General features: G+C 40.4%; 1 protein-coding gene across 10 annotated transcripts in view; it reads left to right on the forward strand.

Annotated features, from left to right (window-relative positions):
- R3HDM1 (R3H domain containing 1) overlaps nt 1–12,312 on the forward strand; it is a 76,825-nt gene that overhangs the window by 37,311 nt on the left and 27,202 nt on the right. For 9 of the 10 annotated variants that reach the window (XM_027748934.2, XM_027748924.2, XM_027748928.2 and 6 more), the window contains 6 exons: nt 5,052–5,166; nt 7,042–7,120; nt 8,493–8,552; nt 8,634–8,774; nt 11,207–11,315; nt 11,409–11,504. In XM_027748934.2, the coding sequence (XP_027604735.1) occupies nt 5,052–5,166; nt 7,042–7,120; nt 8,493–8,552; nt 8,634–8,774; nt 11,207–11,315; nt 11,409–11,504 (600 nt within the window). The other variant, XM_027748936.2, reaches the window with a different exon arrangement.

Below are 12,312 nucleotides of genomic sequence, written 5' to 3' on the forward strand. Positions count from 1 at the left end.
GCTTTTATGTTTTGCTGACTCTGCTGGTTGATATCTGGGGACAGGAAGAGCGGATTTGTTAGTTTAACTTCTTAGTCTTACAGTGCATTTGAAGGGCTCTTACCCTGCTCAAGTGCTGTCTGCAATCAGTAAGCCAGAAACATTGTGATTAGTATGGAGCACAATTTATCAGCTTTTTGTATTTAGGAAATGGAAACAGTTGTAAGTTCTGGTGTTGTAGCTGAATTCCTGCATGTCAGCCACAGTTGCTGGTGGCTGTGTAACACCTACCTGGGTGTGTCTGAAGACTAATGTATTAGGGTGATGTAACACACCTAAAGTTCTTACATGCTGAACAAAATATGTAAAAATACTTGAGAGAATTTAAACAAAATCCAATTTACCTGACTTTACCTTTATACCAGTCTGGATCTTCAGAGCAAAATCCTATTACTGGCTGTAGGTTGTATGTATGAATGAGGCCATCAAAGTGCTGCTGTTTTTTCACACCTGTCAAAACTGAAATGATCCTTTGCTGTTATTGAGAAGCTTCTAAACTCTCTTTTTGTGAAAACTCACTTTTGTTAAGAAGGAACCAGTAGAATAGCAGGTGTGAAGGGGTTTTGCTGGGGGAGTGGTTAATTCACTTCTGAGAAAGGACAGGCATTGAGAACTCATGTAGGTGTTTGTCAAGGTAGTTAAAATTCTTTTAGGATTGAAGCACAGAGTATCCAGGTTTGGGGTTTCTTTCCTTGGGGAAAATGAAAAAACAGTATTTTTGTAGGCCTTCAGTACTATACCACAATTTGAAGAGTTGAAGAGGGAAATTCAGAAACCAGGCCTGCTAATTTGATGAAAATCTATGTCATAGATTGGAACAGGCTGCAGAGCAAGAGATTAAAAGCCAACAGAAAAGCTAATGCTATTTACAATGACTTACATCCCTGTTGCAATGTTTTGTGTAAGATAATAGGCTGAGGGATGTAGCTGAGGCTGAATTGTTTAGTCTGAAGCAGTGGGGTTTAACTTTTCCAGTCACAGTAGCCAATTACAAGAAGACAGAACCCTGATTTGGTGGATGGTTCATGCAGGGTGTATTTCAAACATGAGGCATTAGGCTTTTCCAGCCTCCAGGACTATGCAGGACTATGCATTGAGTGGTTTAAAATCAGATATTTGTAATAAGTGTTCTCTGCAGATGGCATTTGTCACCAAGTCCTCTGGGAATCTGTCCTTGGCTGTGCACTGCCAGGTGGTTGTGGAAAGGAATTATTGTGGTAGTAGGAGGGAGGTAAAGGCCTGTTCCACAGAATGAATTTAATTGTGATAATGTAAGATGGTACAAAAGGAATCCATAAAGCAAATTGCCTGTTCAGAAACAGAATTAGATCTAGCTGTGAGTTTTCTTTGGAAGCAGTAATCTAGAAGAAATGAATCCCAATAGCTGTGCAAGTGATTGTGAGAACAAATTTAGTTCTTCTCTACCTACAGAGTGGAGGAATGCTTGTTGGAGGGTTAGAATGGGAATTTGTTACAAGTTCTGATGCTGGAGTGCACATCCTATGGGACACAAGTCTTGCATGCCCTCTGTAACAGCTCGGGCAATTTCTTCACCCATTTTGCCTTGTTTCCCAAACAAGGAGGCATGGAAGAGTCCTTCCATAACCACCAGTTGGCTGCTGGCTGGCTCAAGCCCCCCAGTCTGAAGCATTAATTGTGCTTGGGACATGTGGGGGATGCAGTGGCTCAGAGAAGGGAGACAACCCTCCCTGGCAGCAGGGAAGTCACCTCTGTGACACTTCCCCTTGCTGGAAGAGTCACTGCTCTGTTGTTATCAGAGATTGCAACTGAAAAGTGGCTCCCAGCTTTGTGTTAATGCTTAAAATGGATTTTAAGACACAGGAAAAAAATCATGTTGATGTTGCTGATGATAGTTGAAGAATCCCAATTTTTTATTATTAGAAAGTGTAGCCTTGATAGGATGGAAAATGCATATACTCAACTAGGAACTCGTGTGAGTTTTGGGATAACTTTGTAGTTGTGCCTGTGACTGTCCTCCAGTCAGCCCTTCCACCCCAGTGTGTGCAGCAGCTCCAGCAGGGTGAAGTTCTAATACAGGTGTGTGTAGAAGTCACTTCAGCAAGTCCCTGCTGCCATTGCTGGCTGCTCCTCTTTTAAGGCTGTGATGGGAGATAGAGCAAAGAAACTCTCTGGAACAGATCAATCTGTTTTCTGATACAGGAGTTTCTATTTTCCTGAGTAATTGCAACAGGAAACAAGATACTGTTCCTCACTGAGAAACCCAGGTAAGAGCCTCACGAGTTGTTAATCCTTGTTAAAAAGCACTGGCAGTCCTTTAGTAAAAAGTGCTGTGAAAGTACTAGCTTATACAAACTGATACATTTGATCTTTTATCTTTGTAAATACAGTATCTATTCTCTTGCCATCCCTTGCCTAAATGTTGGGTTGTTCTGACTGTGCACTCCAATAGGAAGTACAAGCACTAGCAAAGGATCATCCGTTTCAGTCCTTTTTAAGGAAGGGCTGTTTTCATATGAATTACAGTTATTAATGTGTGTTACAAGTAAGTAAATCTTTAAATGAGTGACCTTTTTTATTTAGAAAAAAAAGACAACCCAAAGGAGGGTGAGTGGGAGAAGACAAGGGTGTTAGTTTCCACTGACTTGTGTAAATTCAGGTTGGTGTTGGCTTTGGAGATTGCTGGTAAAAAGCCAAGACCCTGGAACACAGGGCTTTGAGAAATATTCCATAATGTTTCCTGATTCTCACCTTTTTTCTCAGATGTGTTAAGATGGAAGATTTTATCAGGTTTTCATGATTGTGGGGGGGTGTGCTTTGCTTTTACTTGTTTAATCAAAATTTGGTGACAATATCCTCTGCTACAGTGAAGGCTTGGGATGGGTGATCTGATTCTGTTCAGTCCCAATGCCAGCAGGGACCTACTGCAAGCAGGATGGGATTAGGAGAGTTTTATAGGGGAAGAGAAGTTAAAAGATTTCTCGGCAGCTTTGCTGTCAAGTAGGTCATATTTAATTAGATGCTACAGTTTTTATAGCATGAAATCACAAGAAAGTGCCCTTTGGTGCACAGTTCTGGTGTATCACACTTTGAAGTAGAACTGGTGTAGTAGCAGAACTGGCTGTTCAGATGGTGATTCCTTTTTTAGCTCCTGTTGGGGAAAGAAGTATGAAAATGATTACTTGCTGAGATCCTTTGACTGAACCATTGCTGTGTGCATTGACTGGAGATGAGTTTAGAACATGAACTCAATCAGTTTTCTAGTGAAGGAACATCAGACTATGAAAATTTCCCTAATTTACTGGTAGTTTTGTAGAGTATTATTGTAAAAGGGAGGATAACACATAGATGGATGGTCAAGAATAATTTCTTAATAAGACAGAAACATGTTTGTTCTTCAAATAACAGTTACACAGCTCCTGGGTGAACAGTGAATGTAATGTACTTTGGAGTGAAAATAAACTGCTCATTTGAATTATATTCAGGTTTATGAGGTAAGGAATGCTCAAGACTAAGAAAAGAATTCCATGAGAGTTCCTTGCTAGTGCCTGTGATGGTATTTATCAGGTGTGGTTATACAGGATCTCACAAGCTGAGAAGTCTTCACACTGTGGTGCTGTGTTGGGGTGTTCATGAATTCCTAAGTTTAATTAGAACATTTAGTGCGGGGGAAAATCTCTCAAAGGGAGAGGTGGTAAAACTGTCAGTGAATGTTTTTTCCTCATTGGAAGAAGTTGTTGCTCCAAAGCTGCAGATGGAAAGTGCTGTTTGACCCCCGTGGGATCCGTGCAGGGTTCCCATTGTGCTGCACAGGCAGGAGTGGCTCAGGGTGGACATGTGGAACAGGCTCCAGCCTTGGAGAATCCGGACTATATTTAACTCTGGCCAGATTCCAGGGCTGAGGTCAAGCCTGTGCCATGACACAGGAGGAGAGAAGCTCAGAGCAAGTGCCTGGATGTGGGTGAGAAAGGGTTTGAAGGAAGAGCGAGATCTGCGTGGGAAAGGATCAGGTGCAGGGCAGGAGAGGGATGGGCAAGAATGGACGAGGGGCAGGATCTTTGGATTGGGAAGGGTCAGATGTCCTCGAGATGGGAAGGTGACAGCATCCACTCAGCTGGCATCTGGGGGGAGCAGAACTGACATTTGAGGGAGTTCAGAGGTAACAGGGAAGGCTCTGACAGGACTTTGCCAGTCCTGCTCTTGGAGTCACTCAGACACGGAGTCTCCATCACTCCAGACCTCCCCTGGCTTTGCTGTCTGAAGGACATCAGCCCTTCACTGACAGTCCTGGGAAAGAGTAAAGCAGGAAAAACAAACTGCAGTCTCACTACTCAGGGAACCATTATGTCACTAATTTCAAAGGGAAACTCTTTTTGCTGTGTTTGAGAGACAAGTTTTATGATCGTTCACCTGCTTGTATAAAACCAGGGATTTTGAGATGATTGCACACAAAGCTCCTCTGTCAAAATACACAGGTAGTTAAGGATCTAAGCCTTGATGACAGGTTTGCAAATTTTACCTTGATATATTGTACTGGAAATATTTCCCCTATTTTTTGTGGATCTGGAAATGCTGGTCTGTCTTACATTGAAAGTTTTTTTTTTCCTTCTTAGTATAAACCAAATTGAAACTTGAAACAAGCTTTCATAGTAAAAGCAATGAATGGGGGTAAAAAGCATTGTGGATGATGCATTACTAAAACATAGAGGCTGTATAAAATTTATACACCTGAAAAACTGGAATCTTTTCTTATGTCTATGAATTAAGATAGTTTATATTCATTTTGCAATAGCATTCCTGGAAGTGTGTGTAAATCTAAAATGTGTGTGGTCCTTTCTCTGCCTTTTCTGTACTTTTTGATTTACTAATAAGTAATTTCATTGTATGGTAACACAGAGCACATGTGGGATTAAAAAGAATATGAAGACAATTTTTTTTTCTTCATTGTTCTGTAGGTAATATAGTACAGAACAGTTCTTCTTCAGGTATTGCATGAAATGATTTGTGTGGTGACTGGTTTTTACTTTTGACAGGAGAAAATTCAGATCCAGTTGTCACAGTCCTTTGAAAAAGAAGAAAAACCTGCAAAAGATGAATCAGAAAAGGAAAAATCCAGTGATAAACTGTCCAGAAAAATGTTATCAAGAGGTTTGCTATCTGTCATTGTCCTTTTAAATGTACTGTGTGGCTAAAGAACATATGGAAATGCAGTTCTGCTTCCAGGTCTGCATTGCAGAACATGGACACGAGCTGGAGAAGAGAGTTGGTCCCAGAGGACACGGTGCTTTCAAGGCTCCATCAAACACATGCAATCCAGCAAATGCTTTCCCTTTCTCTCCTGCCTGGCTGTGCAGACCAGCAGCAAAGCTGTTGTGTTGCCTCACTTGTGTCCAAGTGTTCCTTGGAAAACTGACTTTACCAGTCAGTGCAAGCTCCTGTCTCACTCCTAGACTTTGTTACAGGACTTGTGAAACCTAAGTGAGAATGGCACAGCCACCTTTGTACTGTTTCTGAGCTTTATTCAAAAGAAGTCCGTGTTCTCATTTGTTTATTTTACTTCTGAGAGTATCAGATTTTTTTTTGCAAAGTTTTGGAGTGAGAGTGGAACTACATAAATAAAAAGGACAAGTATTGTGTTTCCACTTAGATATTATTGCATTCTGCATTGAAGATCTAGTCTATCTGCTGGAAAACTTTAGGTTTTAGTCTGAAAGAGAGCTAAATATCTTAGATCACTGTATCTTAGATCACACAGTGTAAAGGAAATACCTTTAAAGACAGACTTCTCTTTGGGACAGGGGGCACTTGTCCCCCTCGTGTCCTGCAATTCCACATGGCCTTCCTCATGTGGCATTTCAGTGCAGCTTGTCCCAGCTGGCAGCCAGGTATTCCTGAAATAAAAAGCACTGGAATGGAGAACTTTACTTGCATTTATAAATCTCAGTCTTTGAAATGATGCCTTAAAAACCCCACAAATACCCCCCAGGTAATGATGAGGAGTTGAGAGCAAAGTGACAAAATGCCTGTGGTAGAGCTGTTCTAAATTCAACCAGTATCTCCTCTGGAGGTTCATTACTTCCCAATATAGGATGTGCTAAAATAGAAAATTATGGAATTTAAGCATCAGTCTTCTAGTAATTATAACTAAATCAGTGCTCAGTTGCAAATTGAGAAAATTAAATAATCATTGAATCTCAAAGTTATTTTACCAGGCATAGCACTTTTTTTTCCTTCACCTCCTCAGAATCAGGAGTAATCCCAAACCATAAATGCTCAGACTGGGACCTAAGCATAAGTTTGAGTTGTGCCTAACTAAGCTGAGACTAGGTTAACACATAAGTAGTTCTTGGAAGAAATCTAGTTCCAAAAATACTGTTAAAATATCTGTTGGTTTGAATTCTAGAACCTGGCACCTGAAGGTGCTCATACAAGGGAAGATTTGGTGTTAAATCATTTCTTCCAGGGGCAGATTTTAGAGGATAATGTGTAACTTCAAATACTTTCTGTCACTGAAACCTGAAAGGAGAGGAAGGTTGTGAGATTTCTTTTTGAAAACATCTAAACATGACATTGAGAAAACAAAGCCCAACAGAACAAGGGTTTTTAGTGATATAAACCAACATTTTGTGAAGGTTCAAGTGTCACATTCTGAATTACAATATTTCTTTGGGCAACATCCAGTAATTCTGTAGATTGGCTGCTGCTGGTCCACAGGTGTGAACACACCAGGACAATGTAGGATACTGAGGGAATGTGGAAGGCTGGTGGAAATCAGGTGTCTCAAGGTGATCTACTGCAATCTACAGCCAGTTGTTAAGAGATTGGTGGTGTCACTGAAGCTTTTCCTTCCCTGTTACACTGGAATCAGGGGATGGTGGGTGGAGGTGTTTAATTTTGGGAATAATGTGCTTAACAGTTACATAGTATTGATCCAAATATATATTATGTCCAGCAATAATTGGGAAAAAGTAGTATTAGTGTTTCTTCAGAGTGTAATTTTGCTTTCTTCCCCCTCACCCTTAGATTCCAGCCAAGAATATACAGATTCCACTGGTATAGATCTTCACGAGTTTTTAGTAAATACATTAAAAAACAATCCCAGGTAAGAATCAGTTATGTCAACTTTCTTCATGTTTTTCTTTCTTCTTGTTGCCTGAGGTGTCACACTACCTGGTTTTTGTTTGTGGTTTTATTTTTTCCCCTCTCACATGTCTAACACCACATGTCAGTTCTTCAGGAAGAGGTTTTGTTGCACAGGCCATCTCAAACACCAATCCACTGTAATTGGGGTGTTTTTTGAGCACAGGTTCAGGACATTGAAATATGATTTTATGTTTAATATGCAAATAATGTGTTCATTCTGTGTGTGGTTCTCTCCCTGAAGGAACTCTAATGCAGTGTCTCTGGAACTTGTACTCTCTAAGCACCTGCTTGTTTGAGACCAGACTGCCTTCTCTGACTCTACTCTGTCTGGCACTGAATTTGTAGATAAAGGCATTGTTTTTAAGCTGTAGTATATAACTATAGTTAGAGATCTTCACTCTGCACATCAGAAACCAAATCTGACCTCATCCAAGTCCACCATTTGTTAGCAACAGAGTTTACCTGGCTCTGTGTTGAGGTTTGCAGCGTGTCACAGGCTGCCTTGGTTGTCCTTCCCCTCCGTGGGGTTTTGTACTGGGTTTGTGGCTGTACAAGGCCAGAGGTTAACTGGGTGCAATTGTGTTCTGTCACAAAAGCTGTTTCACTGCTCTTTGTTATTAATTCGTATTATAGTTAGGAATTCCAATGCAATAATTTATTGGGATTCCATTTTATTGGCAAAAATTTTTAAAATGAGCCATAATAATGGGCCAAAGCCATAGTCCTGTAAAATTAGAAAGACAGACTTCTGTGAGACTCTTAGGTCGTTCCTATTTGAAGTCATAAAACATCCCTTAAAGTGGAAATAAGGAGTTGTAGGTGTAGCTTAGTTCTGTGATGTGCACAAATTGTGAACTGTGCAGCAGTGAATTCCATTGCCTGTTGATGGTTCAGGAGAACCAGCATAAGCAGTTCCAAGAACAGTGTTCATTTCTACCACCTTTGCATTTTCAATTCCTCGTCACATTGCTCCATGTGCCACCTTTAACCCCCTGGTTGCTGGTGTTATGCCTCCCGTTCCCAGAGCCCTGTCACTGTTTTCTCAAGGACTGTGCTCTCTGTTGAGCCTCCTGGGCAGAGACTTCTTGGAGGGTCTTTGTGCTCTGATTTCTGAGCTGAGAACAGCACGCTTCATTAGGCAGGCCCAAGTCAATATAGCTTAGCAAAAAAAGAATACTTTGTCCTAAAAATGCTGCATTTGACACCTGGTGGTCCTGTTTACAGTCTGCCATCACCCCTTGATCACAGCTCTGATCTGTGTATTCCTAAGATGAGTACAACCACAGTTATTGGAGTGTCTCATATGTGAGTTGCTGTGTTTTTATTTTCAGGGACAGAATGATGCTGCTGAAATTAGAACAGGAAATTTTAGATTTCATTGGTAATAATGAGTAAGTACTGTACTCTCATAGGAAAAAAGAATTCAAGAGTGTTCCTGTTTGTTTAATAAAGCTACTATTCCTTTCTTCCAGAGTTCCAAGAAAAAAGTTTCCCCCAATGACATCTTACCATAGAATGCTGTTGCACAGGGTAGCTGCTTACTTTGGATTAGAGCACAACGTGGACCAGAGTGGGAAGTCAGTCATAGTAAATAAAACTAGCAATACAAGAATGTAAGTGTAAAAGTCTTGAAAAAACCATTTTGATGCATAGATCTGACACCTGGGATATCTGATGCACTGGTGCTGTAGCAGGTGGGGTCTGTCTCCTCACTGGGAACAGGCATCAAGGAGAGGTGGTTGTAACATCTTTACTGTTCATGTTCCAGTGCTGTGTAATCATGTCATCTGTTTCATGTTTAACTCTTCTGGGGAACAAGGGATGTTACCTCTAAGTTAGGAATTTTGTTGCTTTTCTGGCAGAGGTGCATTGCTAGCTTTATTCCTATGAGATACGAATTTATGTCAACTGTTTATTTGTTTAAAGATTTACACCAGTGAAGTGTACAAAGTACATTCTTTGTTTCTTTTGGAAAGCAGAACCAGCCTTATCTTAGAATGGGTGAAGGGAGAGGATAAGACTTGCACAACTTTGGCTTTTGTACTGTAAAATTTTACAGGGAAAATTCAGGTGTTGAAGTTCTTTATCAGCTGGAATAAAGTTGCTTACGGATCTCACATGTCCTTACAAATAAACACAGCAGGGAGGACAGGCAGCAGTGGAAGTGTCAACCAGGTTAACAAACCATGGTATGGTGCTTTACTGGGAGGGCTGGGGCGTTCTTGGAAAACCCCCAGGAAAACCCATATTGCAAAAAAAGGAGAGCACTGGGGCCACAGCAACCCCAAAACCCGGGTGGAATTGAGGTTTTCATTCAAAGGAGCCACCTGTTCTCTCTGTTCTCTGCACTTGCCCTGTCTTCTCATTCTCTCTCAGAAAGACTAAAGTCTAATGTGTTGACATATTTATGCCACCTAGTTTCTACTTTTAACTTAAAGAATTTGCCTGACACCGTTTTTTTGTGGTTTTGAACATGACAACAGGAGTTGACAGTGCCTGCATCCTAATCCCAGTCTCTTTGTACACTCTCTGTAGCTTTGGGAGAAAAAAATCTAATTGTCCACCCTAGTTTTAGAGTCAGTAGAACTGAAATGATATGCCACGATGAAATTTCACTTAAGTAGACAATTTCTCCTCAGAAGTTTTTAGAAAAATATATAGAGCCTAAATATATGATAAATACTTACATTACTTATGTATGTGTTTGCTTTGGCTGTACGTTCTATATCTAAACTGACTTAGAAAGCCAGGCATTTGCATCTACTAGCATCTCTAGACTGAAGCTTCAATTGTGGAATAAGAACTAATAAAAGATTATTTCATTTTTATGGCTTTTAGTCCGTATTTAAATAGCTGACTGCCTCTGAAAGCCCCTGTAGGTGTAGTAACTAATTAGCAGGCATTTCATCTAACCTGCAGACATAAGGATTCTTGATGTTTTCAACATTCTTATTTTAAATCTCTTTGGATATAAAATAAGAATTTAGCAAGAAAACCTGGGAGATGTGCTCCATGTGGAATAAAGCCCAACTTACCTTTTCCTCATAGGCAGGTCCCGGCTCCATCGCCGCTCAGTGATGTTTCTGACATCAACCACCCAGTGCTCACTGGGACGACTCAGTGGAGTGGGAGTTGGTGATTGCAGGGCAGTAAATTCAGAGACCTTTAAAAGAAAGAGGTAAGACAGTCTAAAGGTTCTCTGAAATGCCTGCTAATTATGCCTGGGCAGCCAGTAACTAGTAGTTAGGGCTGGCTGTTCTGTAGAAAAGCTCTCCTCGCTCTACCCAGGTGTCCTCGGTAATGAATAAATAACAGAAACAGAGAAGAGTGTGCATTTGTTTTGTCTTCTGTTGGGCAAATACTTCCTGATTGTCTGAACTCTTCTCTTATGACAGCAGAAATTTTATTGTCCAGGAACTTGGTATCTCTTTTTAATAACAGGAGTTTGCAAAATAATCACTTTTTCTTTCACAAAGTAGATAAAATACCAAAGCAATATCTGTAATCTGTTACTTCACCCTCTCCCTATGATCATGTGAAGCTCTTGCTTGCCTGCATTGTACTGTTCTTCTCTTACTTATTTCTACTTAATTGTGTTTTAGAAATTTCTGAGTTTCAGTGCTCTCTCCTCTATCTTGTCTTCTGTTTTCCCTTGCAATGAACTTTGAGGTATTGCAGCTCTAGCAGCAAACACTTGTCTGCACTTCCATGCATGCCCAATATCCATTGCATGGCACTAGTTGGGATTCCAGAGCACTTCTGATTCCCCAAGGGCATGTGATTTGCTTGCCACCTTAACTGGAAATTGCAGAAAAAGCTTTGAAGGCAGAAGAGGTTTTTAAAAGCAGGTTTGTTATGCCTCAGGAACAGGACTTGTCAGGGGTGCGCCTCATCTTTTCCATTGCCTGGACAGGCCAAATCTGTCACTTCAGTTAGAATATTAAGTATATTTAACATTATCCTTGAGCATATTTCGGTTTGCTCCACTTTGTCCAGTATATGTTTACAAAACCAGACATCTTTTCTTTGTGACACCTTTTCCCAGACCTGACCAAAAGTTTTGTGAGCACATAAAGGACGAGAAGAGCGATGACTTCCAGAAGCGGTACATCCTTAAAAGAGATAACTCGAGTTTAGACAAAGATGACAACCAGGTAAAAGGCACAGCTTATTTCCTTCCCCTTGCTGCATTTGACTGTATCCATACTATTTTCCTGTAGAAGTTGACACTGTATCACTTACTTCAGATGAGGATACGATTAAAAGACGACAGAAGAAGTAAATCCATAGAAGAACGTGAAGAGGAATATCAGAGAGCTAGAGAAAGAATATTTGCACAAGATGTATGTATCAAAGAAAACCTTTCACTGTGTTCTGTGAGTACTTCACACACATACGGGCACATGTGGGTTTGTTAAAGGATACTTCTTTCCAGGAAACTTTCTGTTTCCAAAGGGGACTGAGCAGATAAGAATCATTAGTGTGCTCTAAGTGAGTTTTAAATTACATTGAAGTTACTGAGAAATCTTGTTTTCTCTAATCACTGCTGTGTGAAACCCAAGAGACCTTCAAGAACTATTTTGATGTGTTCTCTGGCACCACCTCCTTCAATGCACTTCCCCCTTTTGCGTTGTTTTTCCCCCTTACTGCAATTTAAATTCCAGAGTTCTGGTACTGCAATCAGTTCAGTTGTCGCTCAGAGCAATAATTAAAGAAGGAAAAAAACCAAGCAAAAAAACCCAAACCCTTTTCTCACTTATATCTATAGCAATCCCATTTTAAGTGGTCACAGTAAAACCATTTCAGGCCCCGTGTGTGAAATTGCAGTCAGGAATCTCCAGTCTAATCCCTGACTGGAGATACCCAGCAGGAAACCTTATAAGCTGCGATTCAATTGCAAGGAGTGATTATATTGACTCAAACAGTACAAATATGTCTTAAAAAATGTGTTACTTTTAATAATCCACATTTTCTGACATTTATCTGTAGCTCTTGCACATCCAAACCCACATTCTTGTTCTGAAGGGAGAATAATGAGCTCTGAGAGCCTAATTTATTTCTTTTTGTTCACCTTAGCTACAAACAAAAAGAGTGGGCTTTTGGATATAACATTACCTTTTCCTTAGGCATATTAATTTACCATATATATAT

Source organism: Pipra filicauda, unplaced genomic scaffold (genome assembly GCF_003945595.2).
Source record: "Pipra filicauda isolate LSUMZ 115617 unplaced genomic scaffold, ASM394559v2 scaffold47_size6085603_pilon, whole genome shotgun sequence".
NCBI classification, from domain to species: domain Eukaryota; kingdom Metazoa; phylum Chordata; class Aves; order Passeriformes; family Pipridae; genus Pipra; species Pipra filicauda.